A 26,118-nucleotide genomic window follows, 5' to 3' on the forward strand; every position below is an offset into this window, starting at 1 on the left:
TATTCTAGGTTAAATAAACTTACTGTTTTGTACCATAAGTAAAGAAAAACCTAAATCATGTTTCTAAAACTAAGACAATCTCTACACTTGCTCAGAGCCTGTAGTCTATGCTTTCTTCAGGCATTCAGTTAAATTCATTTTGCTGATTTGTTAAATTCATTCCCATTTAGCAAATAGACTTAAGATTGTTATTTTCATTAAATCCATGGGCTTAAGCTTGGGCAAAATTAGGTCTCCCCTAATACTTCTCTAATTCAGTCTTTTCCATCTTACACTGGTGCTGTTTTGTGGGGTTTAGTGGCTCATACAGTGAGCTGAGGAGCAAAGGTCATTCAGCACAGTACTCCTAGCAGTGCTGGAAATTGAGGTGAGAGAGCTGTATACTGACTGTATGTGGCCCTGTCACAGCAGGGCTTCTTTAGCATGCTCTTCCCTTTGAACTTCCAATGCATTTGGTTATGACCTGTCTTTCCAGGCTGCACTTTGATCTTCCACATGACTTCTTTTAATGTTTACCTGCTGTCATCTGCTGAAGCCATCCATGCCCAAGCTCTTCACTGTACATCAGAGAGATCTTGCATTTAAGAAATCACTGACACTAGCAATCATTGTATATTATATTGTGTATTTGGGTGACGTAGTCTAGTGTGAGGTGTCCCTGCCTATGGCAGGGTGGTTGGAACTAGATGATCTTAAGGTCCTTTCCAACCCTAACGATTCTGTGATTTTATATATTTGCATCCACACATAACCTTAAAATTTTCTGTTTTGCAGTGACTTTATAAACAATATTTTTCTCTGTTTTATTTTCAACAGTCACATTTTTATTATTTGACACCATTTGTGAAAAGTAGTTACTTAAAGCTTATGCCTGCTCTAGCGTTTCCTGGTTTTAGCCTGATGCAGCCCAGCTTGATTTCAAGGGTATTACTTTTAGCTTACAGTAGTCAGTGCAGGATCAAATACATGACATTCAGAGAGACCACAGTACTGCAGACATGTTTTTTCCTGCTTTCTGAGGCAAACCTGGCAGGGCAGTTGTGCTGTTGAGATTGTGGTAGAGGCAGAATTTAGCCAGGAACAGTTAGCCTTATCCCTATAGGTGTGTATCCGTCTGTCCACCTGTGTTTTAGCCATATATACATTATATCATATCTGCTTGTCACTGTGTAATCATATTAATGCCATTTCCCATAAACAGTAGATGGCCACTGAGATATGTCCACAAGTCTTTCTACACTCCTGTAAAAGTGCTTTTCAACACCTTCTGATTTTTTTTTTTTTTTTTTAGCTGAAAGAACACTTCCAAGCCACTCACATGTGCAAGAAGTGCTTTTATTTTTGCTTTAAGTGAAAGTCATTAAGGTCTGTAAAAAGTTGAGTAGAAAACTCTGCTCTACCTTTCAGCAGGCAGGAAAACCAGCTGCTGATCATGGCTCAAAGGTCCCACAGTTTGTAATCTTGCAGGGTACCTTAGGCCTTTCATTATCCGTAGGTACGGCTTCCAGTCTCTGGAGGACCTCCGTGCCCTCGATCAGTTGCCTACAGGAGGGAGAGAGTGCACTTACGATCTGTCTCCACCTGGAGCCGGATCTGCAGCTTCTGGCTTGTGCAGGGCTGTAACACACCCAGGCACTGGTTTCCTATTGACAGGCTGTACCCGCTCTGATCTTTAAAAAGTCGGTCTTTGCAATGGAGTTGCAAATGCCATCGTTTTTGATTAAGTAGCCTCTAGTTGGTATTTTAGGAGAGGTGAAAATATTGTAGCTTTATGCAGCTGCATTTATTTAACGAAGTAAGTGTTGTACCATGTGACCCAGCTACAAATGGCCATTACTCTTGAGGAGAAAGAAGTCAGGAGATGCTGTCGAAAGTGATGGTATTAAAAGTGACTCCCTTAGAAGTATCTTTTGTTTTCTTCCTTCACAGCACCAATCTGAATCCTGAAAACAGTCCAACATTTTGCAGTCTTTACAGTTTTGAGCCTGTCCTGCTCCCCCAGTGTGGGGGCATGAGCTGTGCCTTCTGCAGAGGCACCTGTGTGGCAGCTGCTTTAGGGATTTCATGGATACTTATTCCCAGGCCAACATCCCACACAGTTCAGTAGTGTCAAGCTTATGTGTACTTACCCAAAAGCCACATATTTCTTGTCCAGGTAGGGAGATGGCTGGAAGGTAATGTAGAACTGCGACCCATTGGTGTGGCGGCCCTTGTTGGCCATCCCAAGGATCCCTCTTCCCTTGTGATGGACAGAGAAGCTTTCATCTAGAGAGAGAGTTCAGGGATGAAAGGCTGCAACCGTACTGCTCTCTTTGCTGCCGTTCACTGTACAGCTGCCCTTTGCCAGCTCCCACAAGTTCCCCTTTCCTCCTTCCCCACTCTCTCTTTCCCTTCTCTTTTCCCCCAAAGGTCTCATCGAGTCTCATGCAAGCAAAGTCTGGTTTGAATCAATGTCCTTCCTAGAAAGAGGTTTCCACAACTGTCTATTGCTTAAGCCAGTAAAGAAGCAAATAAAAAAATACCCATAAAAAAGCACTCTAGTGAGTATTAGAGCTACAGCAACGATGCCTCTGGCTCCCCTTTGTCTGTGATGCATTTCATCAGAGCAGCTCAGGGCACTAGCACAGCATTTCCCCATGGCTACTTGGGATTATTCCCACTGTACAGATGAGGAACGCAGGAGGCAGAGCAGATGCTCCAAGCACAGCTTCTGCCCTGCCTCCCCTCATGCTGCTGCCTGCAGTGAACAAAATCCCCTGTGAGCACAGACAGGGCTGTGAGGGGAGGACATGCAGGAAGGCAAGCAGGAGACTTCTTTAGCCAAATAAAATGACAGAGCTGAATGAATGGAGAGCAGGTATGTAGTTAAGGAGGCCAGGGTGCTCCCAGAGCAGAAGCTTTGTTCCAGGGTGAGGAGAGGAGGCAGGTGATGGGAGCAAGAGCTGCAAGGAGGTGAAGAGGATCCTCTGCGCCAGCTGAGGCAGGACTGGTGAGGCTCTCAAGAGGGGTGACTGTGAAAGAACAGGCATTAGTTGTGCTTGGGTTTGGGGATGATGGCAAGGACTTGATTCCATCCCCTCCATGGAGGGAAACCTGGCTACGATGTGCAAAGCAGGGAGTCCACTGATCCTGGCTTCCTCTGTCACTTGTCTCAGTCCTGGTCACATCGAGCAGTCAGGAGCCCCACTGAGTTCTCAACAGACTTGAAGAAAACTGTAGAAACAGTTAGATCTTATAGTTCTCTCTTTTTTTTCTTTTTTTTTTTTTAAATTCTTTCTACCGTGTTTGAGAGCCACTTCTCGAAAACTGATTCATAAAAATGGTAATTGAATTTTAACTGAATGGTTACTCCCTGACTGCTGCCCTGTCGTTTGCAAGATGATTTCAGCAGACTCATTTCAGAGCAGGATGCTTCATCCTATAGCATGATGCTCCAGTCCAAGTGATTTTCTGTAATCACCTCAGCCCGTTCTGCTCATTACAGTAAAATGCAGTTGTGTCCCATTAATTTCAGCAGGTGCTGGTTGCGGTGCCCGGCCACTTGCCAAGTGTGGAGTCTCCCAGAACATCTCTGGCTGACAGTGGCATCTCTCATCCTTTTCGGGTACTGAAGATATTTCTGTTCTGCCCTCAGAGTAGAATAGTTTTGCAGGAAGTACTGGGAAAGTAATCTTAGCCTTAGAATAGAAAGGTATACCCAAGGGAACACCTTTCCCAATGAAAGGCAACTTTTAGTTGAAAAAGGGGGTGGGGAAGAATTAGCAGTCGTCTCCTTTAATACATCAACACGTGGAGTATGTGCAATGTGGGTAATAAAACTCTTCCAGGGACGCTTTCAAAACTGACAGATTCCAAATTAAATCCACCTTAAAATTACTTAAACCATTTTGACACATTGTCACCTTCCCACATGGAATGGGAGCTTCTTTCCTGGGTAGTGCAGAGAAAGCACAAGCATGGATGAGGAGGATGGAGCTGGGAGCAGAATACTGCACATGGGGTTGGGGCTTCATGCCGCAGCCTGGGCAGCATGCAGGGCTGCAGCTCTCCTGTATGCAGAGGTGCCTATGCACGCTCAAACTCATTTTCCTCCATGGATGATTTCTACCCGACCAGAAAGTGCAAAGAGTGTAAGGTTTGCACTGTCACAAATCTATTGTGCAACACTGCTGGAAAAGCAATCCTTGGTGGCATCCACCTTGCAAACAGCTTTATAGCCAGTCCTGGTTTGTTCTGAAACCAGCTTATGTTCTTTCTGAGACGTGCATGTCCCAGGAGTCTGGGCTTGCTGCTGTTTCAGGAGCAGTAGCCTCAAGAAAGTGATTTTCATCCCTTCCTCTAGGCAGCCCAGAACATCAGTGCCTGAAGGGGCTGACAAGAAAGCTGAAGAGGAGCTTTAGACAAGGACAGATCTTGATAAGACAAATAATGATAAGGCTTTAAACTGAAAGAGGGTAGACTGAGATTAGATATTAGGAAACAGTTATTCCCTGTCAGGGTGGTGAGGCACTGGCACAGGTTGCCCAAAGAAGTTGTGGCTGCACCATCCCTGGCAGTGTTCAAGGCCAGGTTGGATGGGGCTTTGAGCAACCTGGTCTAGTGGAAGGTGTCCCTGCCCATGGCAGGGGGTTGGAACGAGATGAGCTTTAAGGCCTTTTCCAACCCAAACCATTCTATGGCTCTATTATTTACTGCCTTAAATCCCCCAGACTGCCACTTCCAGCAGTTTTCCAGCACACCAGTGCTGAGACATAGCTGGGTGGCCCTCCTCCAGCTGGGTTTTGCTCTGTCCAGGGTCTCAGGGTGAGAGCAGCTTCCTCTTGTGATTGGGTTCTTCTGCATCTTGGGAAAGAAAGTTTTCAGCCACATGTGGCATTTCTGATCTCACTGTTGGCTGCTGCCCAGACTGCTCAAATGTAACATCATTTGCACCATTGCCAGTGGGAAAGCTTTTATATAAGGGAACATAAATCAGTTTCAAAAGTACTTTAACTGTCATAAAACATCTTTATGGGTAGCATAAACAGAAGACCCCAAACGTCTATGTCAATTATATGGGTTGTTTTTCTTAAATATTGAAAGTTCTAATGTTCTTTTTTTTTTTCTTTACATTTTACTACTTTATATCATTATAGGGAACATTTTTTTTTTTAATTTAGCTCATGTTTGTCATTTCTTGACTTTCATGGTTTTATGAGATTTAGAAGCATCTCCCCTTAAAAACCACAGAGTCACTTAGCCTCTGGCAGTGATGCCTGTGGTGTGCCCAAGCCTGAAATGTTGCATGAGGTCTAGGAAATCTAGAGTTAAAGCTGACTTACTTCCATTACTTTAAGTGCATTTAAGCGGGTGGTATCGGGTGCCTGGAGATCTGTAGCTAATCCACTTTTACATTTCTAAGGCCCTGCCCACAAAGGTGAGTATTCACAGTCTGAAGTAGGCAGCAGGTGACCATCAGCCCTCATTTAGGCAGGGAGAAGGGGCTGGTGGAGCTGAGCCTCTGGCAGGGGACATCAGGGAAAGGGGACAAGGTTACAGATCACTAAGTGTCCTCACTAAAGCAGTCCGCTCTTGCTAATGCAAGCGGATAATAATTCTGACTGAAAAGCAAACCGTTTTGCTTTAGAGAGATGAAAGGAAATTGCCGGGTTATTCTGTGAATAAAACCAGATCAACAACCTGATTTTTGTGGAAATTTGCCGTTTGCACAGTAAGATAGCTGAGGAAACATACCTTCAAAGGTGGGACCATAAATTGATTCTCCTTGGTCTCCCTTCCCGGTGATGATGTCTGCAGGGTAGATAAAAGTAACCATCAGAGACCAGGTTTATCACAGGCATTACTGGGAGCTGTCAGTGAGCAGCTTGGCCAAGGTCAGAGATGTGGGTTGTGCATCAGCCTAGGGGAAAACTGCATCCATCTTTCTGTTTTACTACTGAAATTTCAACAGACCTTTGGGGAAAGCTCTGCTTCCACCCTAAGAGATGGTCTCTCTGTGGAGAGCTATTTCACTCAGCACATTTAATGTCTGCCCTTCTGAGAAGTTCCAGCATCTCCTGCCAGGAGAGCTCTTACAGTGGCAGCGGCAAGGAAGGGGCACCCTGGAAAAGCATATCTGCCACAGGGAGTAGGGTTAGAAGAAGAAAGGATGAAAATGCAGCTGTGATGCTATGGTGAGTTAATTCCACTAACCTTTCCAAGAAAGGAGATTTGATAAGAGAGAAAATCCCATTGAACCAGATTTCTGATGAGTGAGGCACTGAAGAAACCTGATGCATCTACTATTTTTTCTTTTTTTAAGAAGTCTCTGGATTTTTACTGTATTTAGACATTGTCTTATACCATCAGGTTATCATTAGTCCTCTACAATAGCAAACTTGTAATTTTAGGTTGCTTTTATGGACTACATAGCAAATGCAGGTAAAAAGAAGCACAGGTAGGCAAGATGTATGATAGACCAAAGGGGTGTGATACACCTGATACACCTGTCTTGACTTCCCTGGGGAAGTCACTCAGGCAAGCTGCATGACCATCATTCATAGTGCCTTTCTCCTCAGTGCTATGCTACAGGCATAGCAGTGGCTTTCAGAAAACTCACAACAAGTATGCAAGGGCTCTGATGTTTCACTAAATACCTCCATACACTAATCTCTCTATAAAACAAGTAATATGTTTTCCTACTGATATTATTATTTTGTTCATGTTTCTCTAATTAGGAAACCAAAGAATTACCAAACTTAACCAAAAGGTCTTACAAAAGAACTTCTTGGAAGAGAGTTTTAATGTTTTCAATTAGTTTCCTAAAATTTTCTGAAAAGGTCTTGGATAAGCAAAAGAACAAATTATTCCAACTTTTCCTACATTTAGAAAGTGAGATATCTAAAAAAGAAAATGTTTTCTGGTTTCTATATCTATAATCAGTGAAGAGATTAGCTTTGTCCTGGAGTTCAGTTGTGTCTCTGTGGATGAAGGCTGTTATTCATCACCCCCTGGCTTGTGCTATAGTTTGATTTTACTTGGGAAACCTGGAAACGTACCTCCTCCTTGGATCCACCCATTTTTCACTATGCGATGAAAAAGGGAGTTCTTGTAGGTGAGCTCTCGGCCGTCACAGCGAGACTTTGCTCCTCCAATGCACAGAGCCCGGAAGTTCTCACAGGTCCTGGGACATGCATCTGAAAAGAGCTGCAAGAGCAAGAAGATGAGAACACATGTGAAATTCCTTGCTGACATCCACCAGCCAGATTTCTGTCCCCCTGCCTTCAGCAGGTGAAACCACTGTACTGGGTAGACTTGTTCCTTGCTTTTCCTTTTCTCCTTTCTTACATACCTCAAAGATCAGCCTCCCAATGAGCTGTTCCTCAATGGCTATCTCCAGGTACACGAACACATGCTGTTTAAAACATAAACACAGCTGCAGTGAGGGAAAGGCCAGCTGTCTTTGCTGTGCTCACTTCCTAACGCAGGCTCGGATCCAGCCACCCAGCACAAATGGTCTCAGGAAATGTCTTTGGGACTGTCAATGCACAACAACATTCCTACTATTTTGTGTAAATAAAATAGTAGAGCATGTTTCACTTTGTTCTGGAAAGAAATAATCCTGACAGTGTATTAAAATGAACTACTGGGCAGGGCCTGTTTCTTTATTTTGAATTTATTTACATGCCTATTGCAGCCCATACAATACAGGCAGAAAGAAATGAACCCACAGGTATACCAGCCACCATGTCAAAATGGACATATCTGTCTATTCCCAGCCAGACTGGTATTCATTCTGGTATATTTTTCTCTGCTTTCCATACTGTGCAAGGGCTGGCAGCACTGTACCCAGTCCCACCATGGCACTTCAGGGGGTCTTGCTGGGAAAGGAGAAGTTTGGCTGTTGGGCTTTTAGTACCCAAGAATAAGGGTACCCAAGAATTCTGGTATCCCAAGGGCTGAGTGGTTTGGGATTTTTGGGCAGCACAATTGCAGCATAGTCAGCGTTGTGCTTTTGGCTGTTCAGCCCTGCCGCAGTTAATACTTGTCAAGCACCTGGGCTAGTGTTTGCTCCTTCCTGGCTGCCGATAGTGCAGAGGCTCTGCTGTCCTCCCCACATGGGATGCTCTCCATCAGCCTGTCCAGCCCCAGCTCTGGCCCCCCTGTCACAGGGCAGAAAACCAAAAATCTACCACCTCTGTGCTTGCTCTCCTTCCTCCTTGTGGTACTTTCATCGGACTCTGCCACTTACAGACCTTGAACCCTTGTCATAAAACAGTGCTACTTGCCTGGGTGCTTTTCAGATATTTGCTGTAGAAGTCCTCAGCAGTTGCTTGGTAAAGTGCCTCAGGCCTATGGTCACGATAGCCCCACTCAAGGGAAGACCACTCGAGCAGATTCTTCTCATCCCCCAGCAGCCGGCCATCAAGAAAGCACATCACCGAGGCGGTGTATCCCCACACCTCACCTCTCAGTTCCTGCATTTCAGTGGGACAGCAAAGCCTCAGGGGATTAATTACACACTTGGTGAAGAAGCAGTCAGTAATAAAAAGTGGTACTTTTATGCATGTCTTACTTTTGAAACACCAAATCCCACCAACTGGAAGGGATCTGGCAGCAGCTTTTGGTGGTGTGTTGACATTGCATTGTTAACATGCCCTAAAGATCTGGATCCTGACGCTGCAGGACATTATTGTGGCAAGAGTCACCTAGGTGTCACTTTGGGGGCAGCTTAGGCTGAACAGGAAAAGCATCTGGAGAGCCCCATCCTGCCTCAAGAGTCTCTGAGAATGTTAAATAAATTGGGGTGGAAAACCTTACTTCTGACATCTGTGGATGGCACCAAGCCGGGAGAGGCTGCAGCCCCGGGGAAAGGACTTGTGTCTGAAACAACCTGAGGACACAGAATTTACCTTCTTTTTCTCCTGTAAATATTCATGCCATGCAAATTCTACTAAAGGCTGTATTACAGGATCTGCAAACTTGCTTGGAAACTTCAGCTTCAGAGCCTGTATTTTCAAGGTAAGGAAAAAAAAACTTGCTTACAAACAGTTTAACACCCTCCCACACTCTATCCTATCACAGCTTGTATTCCCCATGTGAACTACACCCTAAGCCATGTTCTAATCCAGTTACTGCTCTGCACCCCTCATGCCTCTATTCCCAACACTTGTGGGAGCACACGCATATCTTTCTGAATCCCTGCTTGTGGATGTAGTGAGTATCTTGTTTTCCTATGGTGGGCTGCTTCACAAATGTTACTGAAGTTACACTGGTAGTCCCCCTGCCCCTCCCCACCATGTGAGATGGTTGCAAGCAGCGAGATATTCAAAGATGCTGCTGAGCATCTTGTACTGCTTTTTTTGCATGTATTTTTGCATACATGGGGAGTCACAGCCCTCTTACCACACCAGGAGATTGGGCCTAGGGGTGAGCAGGTGGCTCAGTGAAGGCTCAAGGTGAATGTTTCCAGTCCCTGTCGCTTGTACCATTGCCTCAGGAGCCCACTGCTATTTCAATGTGGGACATTCCTGTCCATCAGTTTAGCTTCATCTCCATGTGGGCTGTGGTGCACAAGTGCCACAAGCTGTGGCTTAAACACAGCTGAGCAGGCCTTGAATAAAGGGAAGAAGCGACTTTCTACACAACTTACGATTCTTTTTGCTATTGTTGGGATGGTGACTGGAAAAAATGAAGGGAGAAAAGCCAAGAGGCACACACCCCTTGCAGCTATTGGCTTGTCTTTAGGGCTGCTGATAGATGGCAGAGCTTTGTCAGCTGTAAATAACACTGCGGAACAAGCCTGGCAGGTAAACAGTTACAGGCAGGGCAGGCACAGAGGTCAGACTGTGAACCCCACAGTGGAGTGCGTGCAGTGCATTTGCTGCATAGCCAAGCTTCTGAGAAAAAGTCTGTGAATCCCCGTTTTTGCTTTCTCATTTGCACTGACAGAGCTGCATTACAGGACTGCTGGTAAGCTGCTCAGCAAGTGGCGCAGAGCTGTGACGTGCATGACATCTCACACAGCATTGCACTAGGAGGTGTAGGAACAAGGAGGTGAGGATGCTGCAGCAGAGACCCCTGCCTTAAATAGCGCTGAACCAGAAGCCCTTAAAGCCTCTGTGCCTGTGCCCAGCAGCAGACACCTGAAAGTTGCAATATTTTCTTCAGAGCTGCTGCTGGGCACAGGCATTCTGCTTATTTATTTCCAACCCCCACTGCTCCCTGCTGCTCTCAAAGCAGTGCTGGAGTTGAAGACCGAGCCTTACCTCTGCCATGCACTTGGCCATGTGGAAAGCTGTGTCCTGGAGCAGCCCCACCACTGTCACCAGCATCTGCTGTCGGCCCATGGCACCCTGGCCAGCGCAAGTCCATCAACAAAACCTGGCTCCATGGCAACACTGGGCACCAACACACACAACTCCCCCTGCATTTGTAAGCACTTCCCAAGCCTACTGTAAGCAGGTTTCAACCCTGACAGAGGATGGAAAATGCTCTGATTTCTGTTTTCAAAATGGAAGGAAAAAGAGGTTACACAGTAAGCATGTGGCAGAGGACTGAAGCCAGCTCTCTCCAGAGCTCATGACAGGTGCTGTCAGTACAGGATCATTTAAAAGAATGAAGATCCTGTTGCTAATCCTGCAGTGGGTAATAGCAGATGCCCAACAAAAAGAGGAAAGAGTAAGTGAACATGAGAGCAGTGCTTCCCTATTGGTTTTCCAGCCCCTGGTGACCCTTTTCTCAAGGATTTCCCTGTATCTTTGTGTTTAATTCCCCATGGTGGCTCCTTTTTCATGTGAAGTTCTTTGCTTTGCAGACAAACATAAAAATCTGGCATCCATAAAACCCTGTGGCAATGAGATTTCCAGCTTAACTACACTCTGTGCAAAGCATGCATCTCCTTTTAACGCAGAAACTCCAACCTGCAGCTGTATTCCCTGTGCATTGTCGAGGCACCATTCCTGCTGCTGTATGTTACAGCACATGGATGGAGCCATTCCAGAGGAGTCATGGCTTCTGCAGCAAAGCTCTATGCCCCCACAGCAGCTTCACTGCCTTTCCTCTAGCACACCATGTGCAGAAGGGGGTTTGCAAAACAGCTGTAAGGCCCGCACAGGCTTCTGGCAGCACAGCTGGGTCAGGTCACTCTGCACCTCTGAGCAAGGCGCATTTTCAAAGGCAGTCATGTTAGAAGTGACAAAACTGGACAGTGTATCACACCAAAAATTTGTGTAAGTTTTCACGACATTGTGAAGCAACAGAACAATCATCACATGACCAGGAAAAACACATCCTTGACATGTATAAATCCTACCACAAATGAGAAGTTGTGATTTTCATGTGGAAAATATGTTCTGCAGAACAAATGTATGTTAAATACAATAAAAATTGCAGTGATTTCTCATCTTAATAACTGTGCACTTTTTCAATTGTATATCCAAGTGGCTTCATAAAATGATACATTTATACGTAGCCATAGAGTTGGAATGAGAAAGCCTGTACAACCTCTGAGCTATATTGCCTGTGAAAAATTCAGACTGAGAAAGAAAGCACAGGTTGCACAAGGGCTCTGCCATGTAGCCCTCAATTTTCTCCGACCTGTGCATGGCTCAATGGGATTTTCTTACAGCGATTCATCAGGGTAATGCTTTGCAGCAATATTGAAGAGCTCCATCCTCACGGTATCAAAGACCATGAAGATGATCAGATTCCGAACGTTTTGCACCCTTGCTTGGAAGACCTATCCACAAGATGTTATCGTTTCATGTCATGATGCTGTCCTGCTGAAAAAAAACACAGAGAACTGAGGGAGATGAAAGAGTTTGGAGAAGGACATATTAAAATGCTCTGGGAGACACGGCAGTTTTGAGTTACCCACAGGTACTGGTAGCACAGACAAGCCAAGGTGTGACAGCAGCAAACCACGATGAGCAGCACATGCAACTGCTGCTATGTGTCGTAGGCTGTGATGGAGTGATGCAAAGGAAAGCCCCTTTCTGCTCCTCCTCCTCCCAAGGGCTGGCACGACAACTGCCCAAGCCTCTGCAGGCTCTGACAAGCAGAAGCTAATTTTAGTAGCCAGGCCATATGGCTTCTGCTATAGCCAAAAAAAGTCTGTACCGCCCATATGTAAAGTCAAGAAGAGAAGCAGCACACCCAGAGTCAAATATGAGTAATGCTATTTTTCCTCTACATCTGTATTTTTAGCTTGATACAGATTAATGCAGCTGAAGCTCATCTTTCCTCCTGTCTCTTTCCTCCTTTTTGTACTACAGAACATAAGTATTAAAACCAGAGCAATCCACTGCATGTTAAAAAAAAACCCAGATTGATGTCAGCATTTTAGTCAGGCTTTGGAACAGGCTGCCCAGAGAATTGGTGGAATCACCATCCCTGGAAGTGTTCAAAAAAACATGTAGATGAGGCCCTCAGTGACATGGCTTAGTGGTGGACTTGGCAGTGTGGGGGTAACAGTTGGATTTTTATGATCTTAAAGATCTTTTCCGACCGAGTCGATTCTGTCATTCTATGATTTCATAAATGTGCTCAAATATACAGACAAACTGTGTTCCTGAAATTTAATTCTGCACGCACATATATGATTGGTTCCTGTTACGTCTTTTTCAAGACCAGTATTTATGTGTTTTCAACAAACTGCGTTCCTGAAATTTAATTCTGCACGTACATATATGACTGGTTCCTGTTACTTCTTTTTCAAAACCAGTATTTATGTGTTTTGGGCTTTTTTACTGATAGTTTCTAGGCATGGAAATTCTTCCTGTCATTGTGGGCAAGAAAGGGAATTATCTAGAAACATGCTGCTGATAGTCAACTAATAATCAACATCAAGAAGAAAACCAACAATTAGCCAAACAAGAGTAATATTATTAGCCAACAACCTACTAACAGTATTAGCTGGACAGGACTGTTTGCTAACATTTATGATGGACTTTTTTCAAACAGAAAAAAAAAGAGTAAGCCAAGAGCCACCAATTCCTTGTTGTCTCTATCCATTCTGGGTTTTATTTCTCCCCTTCTTTTCACATTGCTTTGTAATTCAGATGCATTAAAACCTATTCAACAGGGTTGTCAATTACCAAAATTATAAATATTAAAATCTATACTATTATTCATTTCAGCCACTTTCTGTTACTTGTTTATAACAACATGAAAATGTTCTGCAAGCTTATTCACAGTAGTTAGAGAAGCACAAATGTTTTGCTGGTGTGAGTTAGGCAAGAGTTTGGCAGTACCGCTCTGCTCACCAGCTGCAGCAGGTGTGCTCTGCTGTGCTGTATTCTGTGTGGACAGAATAACAATTACTGCCAATGAAAATACAGAAAGCACAGGGGTTGTGCAGTACGTTTAAATTACAATACTGAAACCCTTTCAAAGGCCGTGCAGCTAATGTTCTTGGAAACGAAGCCCTTTGAAACATGCATTTACACAAGGCCCTAGAGTTTTGCTTCTGCATGATTCTCGGAGGGCTTCCTCACTCCAAACCTCTCCACCTGCTATGGCTGCAGCCATTTCAGTTCTTTTTAGTCCAAGGTAGCATCTGAAAGAGACTGAGAAAGAGAACAGCAAAGCATGATGTGCTGAGAATATCATGCTGTGATGACTAATGGGATGGCCACTGCTCCTGGGTCACACCAGGCCCTCATGCTGCCACAAGCCCTTTCCGAGACTTGCAAGGAAAATGCAGCCATTCGCTCACCCAGCAGTCAAAGAAACCACCACCAGGAACTTCTAAAAAGATCTTCCTACTGCCAGGGAACAAAGGACAGATTCAGGTCCAGAAAGAAGGAAGACCTCTATAAGCTCGGTTTTCCAGATGGAAGGCAGAAACTGACATCACTTTATCAAGAAATTCAAAGCAAAGCCGAACGGATAAGCTGATTTTGAAGATGACGAGATGCTAAGAGGACTGCCCACAACAACCTGAAGGTCTGCAGATGACTGCTGTAACAGCCACAAGGTGCTACCTTTGAGGGCAAGGAGGATCCAGTGGCTTGAAGGAAGACCTAGGAACATGTAATAATCAGTCCCCTTGAGGAAGGGATACAGTTGCAGGTGTTAGAAAACAATTGCAGGACAGGATAGGAAGCTGCTAACGAAATATTTAAATATTATTTTTAATACTATCAGACTGGAAGACCCCACCAGTCTAATCCACACTGCCAGCAGCTCAGCTTCCACCCATAGAACAGCAAACTCTTGAACTTTCGAGTGCCAAGGTCAGGAAATGCTATTTGCAGCCAAATCCATGAATATTACTGGCAGGTAGAGCAGGTATACAAGCAATAGTTGAATACACACTCAACAGAGTGTTTGTTCTGCCTCTTACGGATTTTTTTTCCTGAGAATCAGCCAAAATCTTCAGAAAAAGCCAAAATTTCATGAACTTATATTTAAAAGAATTTTACTCCCCCCCCCCCCCCCCCCCCCCCCCCCCCCCCCCCCCCGGTTCAGCTACACTGTGTAACTTACAAATGGAGTAGAAGAAATACAATGGTGTTAATGGATCACAAAACGGATCTTTCCATAGTTATTTCATCGTTCCGTGCTTATGTCCAAAATCCTAATCTCATTTTAACATAATCAGCAGTGAGAGGGATTTGCTAAGATTAGTCTATGTGAAAATGAGACATGAAGGTGTTTACTAGCTAAGGATCAAAGATATTTAGAAAGCTGCTTTGAAATGTAGTTTTTAAAGGATGCATTTGTTTGCTAAATAGTTCTTAGTGGCAGCTGGGCTAAAAACCAAAGATGAAGGGATTTCCCTTCAAATACAAAGCTTTAAGGCTTCAATTGCAGCCTTAACCATGCATACACAGAAAAGGGATTTATTTTCATCTTCAATACAAATATACTCCCTAGAAAGGAAGAAAATGGTGTCAAAAAAGCAACACTTGTGGTATGAGAAGTTCGTGTGGTTTCTCAAGTGCAAGCCATGATGTGTGCTGACAACTTCAGCGATGCAGGGTGCAAGGTAAGTCACTGCTGTGCTAGTCACAGCAGCTCATTTCTTCACTGGTAACTTGTGGAAAAGCATAAGAAAATTCCAACCCCCAAACTTCTTTTTTTAAGTCATAGGGAAAGCATCGAGCAGTCAGTATGTGATAGTGCATAACTGTAGCATCGTACTTAATTCTGCAAAGATAACTTCATAATGAACAAATCAAAGTTCAAAAAAGGAGGAAAGTCATTAAGTATTACTTTACTGGTAGTCTTAGAATTTAGCTTGTAACCAGCTTTTAAGCATTTCAGGATTCATAAATACATGGCAGAGAAGGAACTCAGTGTAAGCTCATGTAAATTTATGATTGCCAGACAGTATTATGGCTGCACATTACAGTATTTTAAGATGAAACCACCAGAATATTTATTGTAAGCTTAAAGTTACAGGATTATCAGCAAGATTTTCTTAGATGTTGTAACAAGCTTTACTGTACTTGTTAATGCTCTTAACAGCATCAAGATGCCATCAAGCCTCTGAAGTACAACTGCAGAATACACTGGTTCTCTCTGGTGGCAGAAAGTACACAAATTGTATTTCTCCATTTTGAGAGGAAAGAAGAGGTGAAAAGTCTAAATAGGGGTTTGCTGTGGGAAGGTTTGGGGCTCTTCCCCCCCCCGCCTTCACTGGTTTGTTCTGTCTACCCTTCTCATGATCCATTTATATAAAAACTGATCTAGTACTTTGAAAAACTGGAGGTACTTACTCAAACTCCCACAGCATGCAGTCAGAAGCCAGCTGAGTAGTCTGGACTGGAGTGAGGAATGTCATCCAGAATATGGCCTCTCCAGAATACGACAGACATAGATATGCTGGACTGAGGGCAGCAAAAGTCCACCGAGGTGAATAAAGAGCTTGGGCACATGATGGAAAAGGCTGAGAACTGTGTTTGCTTAGACCCTAGGTGTTGGAAATGTTGGAAAGACCTTCCTGCCGTTTTCAACTACCTAACAGGAGGTTGTGGAGAAGACACTTCTTGGATGCACAATGGCAGGATGAGAGGCAATGGACATAAACTGGAACATGGGAAATTCCAATTGAATACAGGAAACATTTTTATCACTGCAAATATGGTCAAACAATGGAACTGGTGGCCTAGAGGGGTTGTGGATCTTCATCCCTCAATGCATTCAAAACTCAACCAGACCACAGCAATATGATCTAGGCACACCCGCTTTAAGGAAGATGATGGACCAGGTGGCCTCTGGCAACCCCTTCCAGTTTGATTTATTCTACCGTTCTATACACTGGGCTTTTATGCCAGTGACTCTCTGGGCAGTCATATAAGCCAAGCGTGTACAAAGACCTTTTGTGTTGCTTTTAAATTCAAATTAATTTTTTGCATTTTTCATTTGTTAAAACACAAAATATCAATGTAAATCACTTTTTTTTTTTAAAAAGGACACTTTAAAACCACAGTGACAACTGAGCACATTCCTTTAAGTACCAGTTGTATTTTATCTGGTTTTTAACGCGCTAGTACACTATGTGAGACATGACCAGTAGCCAAACTTGAAAATGCAAAGCATATACTCTGGCATGATATTTTATAAAGATGCCAAATCTTTTTGTTAGCAGCCAGTCAGTCAATGAAAATAATTTGTACACATCTAATTTAGTCAGCAAAAATAGCTGTACAACTTTAACTCAATATGCCCCATTTATGTAGCTCATTATGCTCTGAAGTGATTCAAGTCCCCTCAAAAAACAGTTACCGGCTTTAACATATATTAAAAGTAACATTACATTCCGCTCTCCAAAGTACAAAAAATAACACTTTAAATACATACTGGGTCCTACGCTTGCAGAATCCTGTCAGGAAATTTGCAGTTCAACAGACAATGCCTCCAACATCAAGAGCTCTTCAAAGTGCTTGACAGAGTCTGAAAGCACTATCCCCACTTACTAGATGATGAAATAAGGCACAGAGGTTAACTACCTTGCCCACAGTCACACAGGGAGTGAGTGGTAAAGCTAACAGAGCAGAATTCGGGCTATTCAGTTGTCCAGTGTAACCACCACATCTCATTGCCACTATTAAAGTCTAATGGCTTAAGCATTTCTGAGGAGCAAAACTTGTACAGCACACAGTAAACAGGAGGAGTCATTCTGGGCCAGTCAAAGGCTGCAAAAATTTCAACCCAAACCAAACTAATTTGGTAGTCAGTAAATCAAAATGCACTTCAGGGAATGATCACATAGAAAATTATACATTAGCCTGCAGAGAAAAAGCTCATTAAACATAAGACATATGATGTTAGCTTTGCGGAAAGTACTGATTATCTTAAGCTTGACAGTAGTTTAGATAATCCTGACTTCATCAGAGAAGTCTTACTTTCTGATCAGCAGACATCTTGAACGCTGTTCTTCTACCAGCTAGCTATGCTTCTCTGAAGAATCACACAGGAATGTGACTAAGAGGCCAAATGGCTCCTCAGTAGCCATGGATGTGTATGAGGCACAGAACCCCACACCGATCATGTGTGAGGTGTGGACTAAGTGGTATAGAAATACCAGTCTGGAAAAATAAAAGAAGTCCCAAATAAATAAGGTTAAAAGCCTGAAAGTCACCCATCAAAATCACCAAGAAATGCATCTTCAGATAGATTATGCTGTAGAAAAGACAGTGCAATATGTGTTATCACTGCTTGGATGAGAAGCAATGCTATAGCCCAGCCCTCTGATGACAAACAACCTTTCAGAAAGCCTGTCCTTGAACGGGATGCTCATGAGATGACTCATTTACTGACAGAGACTGCTGATGTGATTCAGAAATGTGTACACTTTGATTCTGTTCTTCACTGTTTTGATGGGAAGGAACCGTATCTTGGCTAGAGTGAGAATGTTGACTTGACTCCTTAGTCAGCTGCACATGCGGAGCTGGATGTGAAGATTCTGCTAAGTGGATTCCTTCATTTTGTCCTTGATGAGCACGGAATTGTTCTAGTGCTTCCTTTGAAAGAGTGATGACATGCATTTGTTCAGGTGGGGCAGCCTCTATTTGGTTTGTAATCATATTGATACTTTGGATTTGTTCTACTTGCTCCTGCTGCGCTGATAGCAACAAGTTTTGCAGCTGCTGTGGTGGCTGAGCAAGCAGCGTGAGGTTAGCAGCCTGCTCTGTTGTCATATTTGAGGCATTTTCTGCAGTGACAATACTAATGCCTTGATTATGACTCGGCATGAAGTTTATATTATGTACTGCATCTGTAACCAGTAGCTGAATTTCCTGCCCTCCAGAGGTGGCAAGTTGATACTGCTGCAGCTGAAGAATGTTTCTCACTTCTTCTGAACTAGTGTTGGTGCTTGGGGCAGCACTGGCTTCCTGAAACTGCTTTTCCTTGCTATGAATTTTCAAATGAGCCTTCAGGTTGTCCAGACGAGCAAACTGTAAACTACATTCTGGGCAGGAGAAAGGCTTTTTGCCTGTGTGTAAGATACAGTGTCTTCTCTTGGCACTGGAATCAGAGAAGGACTTTCCACATATACCACAAGAATATGGCTTTTCTCCTCTGCAAAACAATGTATTGATCTCATTAAAATATTCACTTGGACAATGCTGCTTTCTGCAACTCATTTTAGAATAAAAAGCTTAAACTATTATTTTATTTTGCTGAGTCATAAGCACTTAAGAACTGTGATATAAAAAACATTCTCTAGTTCACTTCCTAATTGTTTCTACTTGACTTCACAAACTGTAGACACTTCCATTAGCATATACTCAAGAACTACAGAGATAACATAACTGCCCTCCTGTTACAATATCAGAGGTACAAACTCTTGTTACACACATCATGGCTACTGTTCTGCTGTCAAACATAAACTCACAGTAACATTTTCACATAAATAGTATAATAGTAAGTACATTGTCATTAAACAGACATAATACACCAAAGAAGAACCTTACAATGTCCTGGCACACTAGTATTTAACAGTGAAGTACTTTCCACTACCATTTCTTTAAACAGATCAAAGAAAAAAATTTAAATAGATCTAGCAAAAATACACCCAAAACGCAAACAAGCCCTGACCATTCTGCAATTGAACAAGCACTACACATGGGTATCAGATTAGAAGTTACATTTTTGAAGAATGTAATAAATGTTAGACATACTTTACCTGTGAATTCGAATGTGAGTCTGAAGAGAACTTTTAGCTGTAAATGATTTGCCACAAATTTCACAAGTGAAGGGCTTCTCACCTATCAAAAGAGGTCTGTCGTCACTTTTTTTATCTAGCACTTCCCATCAATGTATTAGAAAAGATTTTCTATTTTACTATACCCAGTATCAAGTGTGTACTGGCAAATAGTCAAACTTCTGCCATGGGTCAGGACAGATACCTGAAACTGAATGAACTCACTAATTAAATAAGGGTACAGTATTTTAAACTTACATCTCTGATGTTTCTCCCCTTTGAAGATACTCAAGAGTAACAAACCCGAGTCTATGATACAGGTGCAGGTGTTCCACATGGAACAGACAAATTAGAAAAAGACTGACCCTGAACTAGTAGGCATTAATGCTAAATTCACGTGCAGCACCATGCAGATGAGTAAGCCCAAGTTTCCAAACCTGTAAGTCCAAGTTTCCAAACCTCTAAATCTCTCAGAAGACCCTCTGACGCACTTGCATTAAATGATCCCTCCCAGCACATCTCTTGCAAATGTCTGGTTTATTACAGTGCAGTGAAAAGATAAAAGGAAATTACTGTTCTGGTCAGCAGCACTTTTCATAAGCACACATCCCTCACACACAGAGGCGCCCAACTCATTTAAGACATACACTGTTACTAGTTAGCTCACTTCAAGCCCCACACATGCTGGATGTGTCTCTACTGCGAAAAACTGAATTCCCAGTCCAGGATTCTACCATAGGAAAACCTGCATTTTCTGCAGGCTTTATAAGAATGGGGAAAAAAAAAAAAACCACTCTTTCTACAATAGATACTACTTCTGCACTATTGCAATACCAAGTTTTTCATGCCCCTGCACTCTAGATCTCTTCATCAGCAATACTGGCATCATTATGTACAAGTAGAGCAGAAGTTCCTCCCACAGAGACAAGGGTCATTTGCCCACCATTTTCTTGAAGTCTCCGTTACCTCAAGAAATACCAAAACCCACAAAACATGATGGACAATATTACCTGTATGTGTTCTTAAGTGTTTCTTTAACTGAGCTGCATCCATGAATTTGCGACGACACTGGTTACATTCCGGCAGCGAATAGCCTTGTCGCAATAACAAAAAAAGTGTCAGTGCATAAGTGATCCCCTCTATCTCTTCAGTGACCTTTGTTAAAGCACTTTCCTGTAAAATAACCACTTCGATATAATATAGAGAGAAAACAAAAGGTGATGTACTGCCTCCTCCCTATCTCAACTGTCACGCTCCTATTCCTCTATTAACTATCATCATGGGAAAAGAGGGGCCTGGCACCTGCTCCCCCCAAAAACACACCTTCTCTTGAAGTTTTGTAAATTCTGATTTTTTTCCACTACTTCCTGTGTGTATAGCTTAATCTCCATCATGCTCCAGAAGTGAGGACACTTCTTAAAAGCTTGTTTGCCATTACTAGTCCAAGGTAGTGGGAAACTACAAAGCAATTTGCACAACAGGCAGCAGAAACAACTGTTTATACAACTCTTAGCTTCTGTGTAACACAGACAGCAGGGCTAAAGCAATCAAGCTGTATGTTAAAACCAGCCTAATTGATTTTTAGTCATCATAAGAGTCCTTCTCCATTAACTTTTTCTAAACATTCAATGTATTACATGCCATTTTGTCTCTTTCCTCCTATTCATTGTTGTATCACAGAATCATCGAATAGTTAGTTTTGGAAAAGGACCTTAACATCATCTAGTTCCAACCCCCCTGCCGTGGGCAGGGACACCTCACACTAAACCATATCACCCAAGGCCTCGTCCAACCTGGTCTTGAACGCTGCCAGGGATGGAGCATTCACAACCTCCCTGGGCAACCTATTCCAGTACCTCACCACCCGAACAGGAAACAAGACACCACACACCAGGGTAGCATCACTGAAGAATTTTCAGCCTTAGTCAATCTTTAGGAGGACAAATCAGCATGGATTGTAAGCCAGCTCTTCAACCCAAACTTGTTATACCTGTGTGTACTCGATAGTGGCTCTTGAGCTGTCTCTTTTGGCTGAAGTATTTCCCACACTGATCACACGTAAAAGCCTTCTGCCCTGTAAAGAAGATCACTTATTAAAAAGCCAGCCACATTCAAAGCAAGCATAAGGAGATAAATAAAATAAGCCAGCACACACAAGCCAGAGCAGAAATACTTTTTTTCAGAAAGGCAAAGAAGGCAAAGGGGGAGAGAAGTTCCATTCACCTTGAAATATTTACCTGTATGCAGGCTCATATGCTCCAGAAGAGAATGCTTTGTTGTCAGAGCTTTACTGCAGACAGTGCACGTGTACGGCCGCTCTCCAGTGTGCATCCGCTCATGGACTTGAAGAGAATGCTTCTGGGAAAAGCCTTTTCCACACTCGCTGCACTTAAAAGGGCGCTCCCCTAAAAGCAAAAGATGACATTTCTAAGAATGGATGCATTATTTCTCATTAGACATTCTGACAGGGAGATGCACTGCAATAAAGTAGTCACTAAAAATGACTTTTGCATAGTGATAACGAGAATTAAGAGACAAGCTTCACACAGCAATAAAATAATTCTTTAAGCATTGCCATATCATTCAGCATTTAAACAGTGACATGATTAACTAAACTGCAATCAAGGTAAGACATAAAGGCTATGAGGTCTGCTGACAGGAATAAAAGAGCAAACATAGGAGACACCCTAATTTGGACCAGCATCCTTTTCTGGACATTTCTTGCTGTAGGCAACAGCCCACATTTCAGCAAGTCACTAAACCCTGACCCAAAAGCAGCAGTCTATTAATGCCTACCTGTATGACTTCGTTGATGAATAGCTAAGAAGTGATTGTATTTAAATACTTTGCCACAGTCTTTACAGCGAGCTTCAGAACCCGCACGTTTTCTTTTTCCATCAGTTCTCTTTACCAGTCCTTTTTCATCCTCATCACCGAGAAGCTTATAATCTTTTAGTTTGACTGACCTCCTTATTCTACGTTTGCTGTAACGGCTCCGAGTGCTCTGTATTCCTTCTGATTTGGGATCATAATTCTCATCTTTCTCAGCTGACAGATCGACAGCAGCTTCTGAGCCACAAGCATGTTCATTTTCTTTTGCATCCTTCCTCGCTGGAGCCTGTTCGCTGGCAACCGTTTCTTCTGTTGCAGTGTCTTTTGTTGTAAAGTTCTGCTTATTTTGCATGGAGTTGTTCTCTCTCAGCTGTACATCTTCAGCAGAATTTCCTCCTGATTCTTCTTCTTGGACATTCCTGACTTTCCTCGGTCGCCCTCGTTTTCGCTTTGGTAGATCTTCATTTTTCTTGTCACTTGCAGTAACAGCTACAGTGGCTCCACTATTAGCTGGAGCTGGTAACACACTACCTGGGCTACAGCTGGCCTGGTAGTCTGTGCAGGCCCACACCAGGTCAGTCACCTTCAGCAGCTGTGCAGTAGCCAGAATTTGTTCTGTGCTTTTCTCACTGGCACGGAGACAACCAGTGTAGATAAATTCTAGCAGTGCCCCAAAGGTGTCTGCAACCATTCCCTCCAACATGTAAATTGACTGTCCTATTTCACCCTCATCAACAAACATCATTGAGAAGTATTCACTGCTGGCAGCAAGCAAAGCTTTATGGGCTCTGAACTGCACATTCTCCACTATCAGAGTAATGTCACAAAGAAAATCCTTTTTCCTTTGTTCTTCAAAATTAGCTAGAATGGTATCTTTGTGAGCTTTGGAGTGGATGATGACCAGTTTCTCAGAAGAATCAGGAGTCATTTCTGCCATTTTTATTGCAAATATGAAAGGAGGTGCCTACAACAACAGAATAGCTTTAATTAAGGAATATTTCAGAAGTTTGCATTACAGACACCAAATACCATTTGCTTTACCAGTCAACAGCATTCAATAGTTACTGAAGCAATTCTCAAGCCTCTGAACTTTCTTTAAAAAAATCAACACTTATGCCAACAGATTTGCTTTGAAAAGTGTTTTTAAATCGTAAGAAATGGCTACAGATACCTCCTCAGATGAGAATGCCGCCTATTATTTCACTTCATTATCTCTGATGTATTGTGAACTGTATAGCATCTAAAAAAAAAAACAACAAAGCTATCCTTTCTGAAAACTCCTTTCACAACTAAAACAACTGGACAAAAAGAACTCTATATTCACAGCTCCTAAATGGTGTATTTGGCCTGCATGGCAAGGTTCTGGTACCAGAGGGGCTACAGGGAGAAGCTGCTGGGAGAAGCAGCCAGAAGCTTCCCCTGTGTCTGTCAGGGCCAATGCCACCTGGCTCCAACACAGACCCACTGCTGGGCAAGGCCAAGCCCATTACTGATAGCAGTAGTGCTTCCTGAATAACAGGAGGGGAAAAATCCTGCACACAGCAACTGCAGCTGGTGAGTTCAGAATATGTAAGAGCAACAGCTCTGCAGATCCCAAGGTCAGTGCAGAAGGAGGGCAGGAGGTGCTCCAGGTGCAGGAGCAGATTCCCCTGCAGCCTGTGGTATAGCCCACGGTGAGGCAGTCTGTGTTCGTGCAGTCCCTGGAGGTCCATGTTGGAGCAGATCTCCACCTGCAGCCCATGGAGGACACCATACTGGAGCAGGGGAAGAGTGAGAGAAGTCCTCTCCTGAGGAGGAAGGAGCAGCAGAGACAACCTGTGATGAACTGATGACAACCCTCATTCCCCATCCCCCTGCATCATTAAACTGGGACTGAAGTTGAGGCTGGGAAGAAGGGGGGGAAGGTGTTTTAAGATTTGGTTTCACTGTCTCATTATCCTACTCTGATTTGATTTTAATTTCCCCAAGTCGAGTCTGTTTTGCCTCTGACGCTGTTGAGTGATCTCCTGCTGTCCTTATCTCGACCCATGAGCCTTTTGTTGTATTTTTTTCTCCCCTGTCCAGCTGATTTCTCTTTCAGAACTTACCTGCTAAGCTTCAGCCTATGGAGGTGGGCAATAAAAGCAGCAAACCAGCAGCTTTTTTAGGAGCTCTAAAATAGGTGTGGCTATGCTAATTATTAACCATCAATTTGGTGTGCTGAGCTTCTTCAAAAGTAAACTGCAAAAACTAAAAAAGAAAAAAAAATCCAACCATTTTAGAAGAATCCACCAAATGCTACCACAGAAGAGGTGTGTCAAAAATGTCCATTTCAAGAGGCTCAAATGAACCAAAGGTGAAACAAAGTAGCTACCTCCCATCCTAATTTATAAGTATCATATTAAATCCAAATATTTGTATTTCTATTTAGTGAGCCCAACAGTTCCAATCACTGTAACGGGTGCTGTAAGAAACAACTTATGCTACGTACAGATGATACCCAAATGCTGCTGAAGTGGACCACAAGTGATTTTTTTAGCTCCTCTCAGCTACCAAACAGTTCATGATGGAACCAAATTGTTTCAACCAGTAGCTTTAATTTCTGGAAGATGTGAGCCTGGTGCTGCTGCAGCACCCTAAAGCAGGGCTGCAGGTCTGACTCCACAGTGCCTTGCAGTGCATTAGGGAACTGACAGTAGATGTTCCAGAGGGTTTTGGCATTCAATCATGAGCTGACATTAGTATTTTGACCGCAAAATCCAAACCAGCATGTAACTGAAAACCCCCTCATAATTCTAGAGTAAGGCTGTAGAATGACAGAATCAGCTAGGTTGAAAAAGACCTTTAAGATCATGAAGTCTAACCGTTACTCCAGGACTGCCAAGACCAACAGTAAACCGTATCACTAAGGGCCTCATCTACACGCTCTCTAAACACTTCCAGGGATGGTAATTCCACCACTTTTCGTGGGAACTGTTGGAACACAGAGGGGAAGGCTCCCACGCCGCCAGCAGCTCGGCCAGACCGACTCCCGCCCACCCGCTGGTGAGCTGTGCTCAGGAGCACCACGCGCGTTCTGGGGTCTGGCTCCCAGTAACAGAGCGCGGGCCCGGGCCGGTTCTCCACACGCACAAGAGACGGCAAGCACCGACCGGGCCGCAGAGAAACCGTAAAACCCGCGGTGGGCGGGGCGCGGGAGGAGGCTGGCGGCACCACAACCCCCTCACCCGCCCCCCCGCAACTCGCTCCGCAGGGAAGGCCACCCGCAGGAAAGGCCGCTCGTATCTCCAGCAGGCGGTGCGCCGCGTGAATCGCCGGCCCGTGTTCCCTCACCCCGGATGCCCAACCCCACCCCAGGCCCAGCGGCTGCGGCTCAGTGCTGTGGAGGGGGGGAGTCAACCGGCACTCGGCACTCGGCACTCACCGCTCCCTCGCCGGGCCCCCCTCAGCGCAACCGCCACTGCACTTCCGGTCCGGGCGGCAGCAACGGAGGCGCGCCTTGCGTCCTGACGTACCGCGTACCGCACGGCGGGTCGGCCCCGCCCTCTGCCCGTGATTGCCGCGTGCCCCGCGTGGGCTGGGACGTGCAGTAAGAGTTAGTCGAGGCTTGGGACGAGAGGATTTAATTGTAAGAGCTCACAGTTAAGAAGCTGCGCCTGGAAAACTTGGCTTTGCTCACCGGCCGTGTTGTAATGTCCCTGCGTTACGAGAAGGATGCGGGTGTGTGGGGTGAGGACGCGCAGCCCGGGCTATGCAAAGCCGGGGCGGGCATCCCTCAGGGACAGGAAGGTCTGAAGGCTGCTGTCGAGGCCGAGCGGCCGGTGGTGCGGCTCCTTGTAGGGCCCTGCCATGGCAGCCCCCAGGTAGGGCACGAGCTGACAGTGCTCCACGAACTGTGCCAGCTTCCTCCGGTAGGCTTGCCGCGTCGGCTCCGGGCTCCGCGGGTTGTGCGCTGCGGGGAGTTAAGCGACATCTCAGTGTCCCCTCTTAACTTCATGGCATTACATTACCCCAAATTAAAAAATACTCGGATCAAAGCTTTTGTAAACCACAAACGTACTCAGCTGCCGTCAGCTTCCTGTTTCTTGGGTGTAGGGGGCTGGTGATACCCCAGGCAGTGCCAGATTTAGAGGCACATACATTGACATGGCACTGCATTGTATGGCTGGCAC

The 26,118-nt window shown here is 44.2% G+C and overlaps 3 protein-coding genes across 5 annotated transcripts in view; all 3 read right to left on the reverse strand.

Annotated features, from left to right (window-relative positions):
• Positions 1-1,321: 1,321 nt before the first annotated feature.
• PPIL6 (peptidylprolyl isomerase like 6) lies at positions 1,322-10,936 on the reverse strand. 2 transcript variants are annotated; one of them, XM_057413240.1, is made up of 8 exons: positions 10,248-10,936; positions 8,892-8,987; positions 8,268-8,456; positions 7,331-7,393; positions 7,038-7,185; positions 5,734-5,790; positions 2,130-2,265; positions 1,322-1,542 (listed from the first exon to the last, which is right to left on the reverse strand). In XM_057413240.1, the coding sequence occupies exons 1-8, from the start codon at positions 10,326-10,328 to the stop codon at positions 1,431-1,433; spliced, it is 882 nt and encodes a 293-aa protein (XP_057269223.1). In that variant the 5' UTR covers positions 10,329-10,936; the 3' UTR covers positions 1,322-1,430. The 2 variants fall into 2 exon arrangements, with proteins under 2 accessions (XP_057269223.1, XP_057269222.1); XM_057413239.1 differs by lacking the exon at positions 8,268-8,456.
• A 5,344-nt stretch (positions 10,937-16,280) lies between these two features.
• Positions 16,281-25,518, reverse strand: ZBTB24 (zinc finger and BTB domain containing 24). 2 transcript variants are annotated; one of them, XM_057413163.1, is made up of 7 exons: positions 25,371-25,518; positions 21,932-22,931; positions 21,373-21,540; positions 21,126-21,209; positions 20,146-20,229; positions 19,118-19,199; positions 16,281-18,510 (listed from the first exon to the last, which is right to left on the reverse strand). In XM_057413163.1, exons 2-7 carry the CDS (start codon positions 22,902-22,904, stop codon positions 17,697-17,699), a joined length of 2,205 nt encoding a protein of 734 aa, XP_057269146.1. In that variant the 5' UTR covers positions 22,905-22,931; positions 25,371-25,518; the 3' UTR covers positions 16,281-17,696. The 2 variants fall into 2 exon arrangements, 1 of the variants encoding a protein (XP_057269146.1); XR_008972627.1 differs by lacking the exon at positions 16,281-18,510 and having other exon boundaries at positions 19,135-19,199; positions 20,146-20,308.
• Positions 25,519-25,546: 28 nt separating this feature from the next.
• The window catches only part of AK9 (adenylate kinase 9), a 72,636-nt gene continuing 72,064 nt past the window's right edge, over positions 25,547-26,118 (reverse strand). Inside the window, exon 37 of the mRNA XM_057413164.1 lies at positions 25,547-25,898. Coding sequence (XP_057269147.1) covers positions 25,696-25,898 — 203 coding nt within the window. The 3' untranslated portion in view covers positions 25,547-25,695. The remainder of the gene's footprint in view (positions 25,899-26,118) is intronic.

Source organism: Pezoporus wallicus, unplaced genomic scaffold (genome assembly GCF_028554395.1).
Source record: "Pezoporus wallicus isolate ANWC-B61680 ecotype Strahan unplaced genomic scaffold, APGP_CSIRO_Pwel_v1 contig_7505, whole genome shotgun sequence".
Classification (NCBI taxonomy): Eukaryota; Metazoa; Chordata; class Aves; order Psittaciformes; family Psittacidae; genus Pezoporus; species Pezoporus wallicus.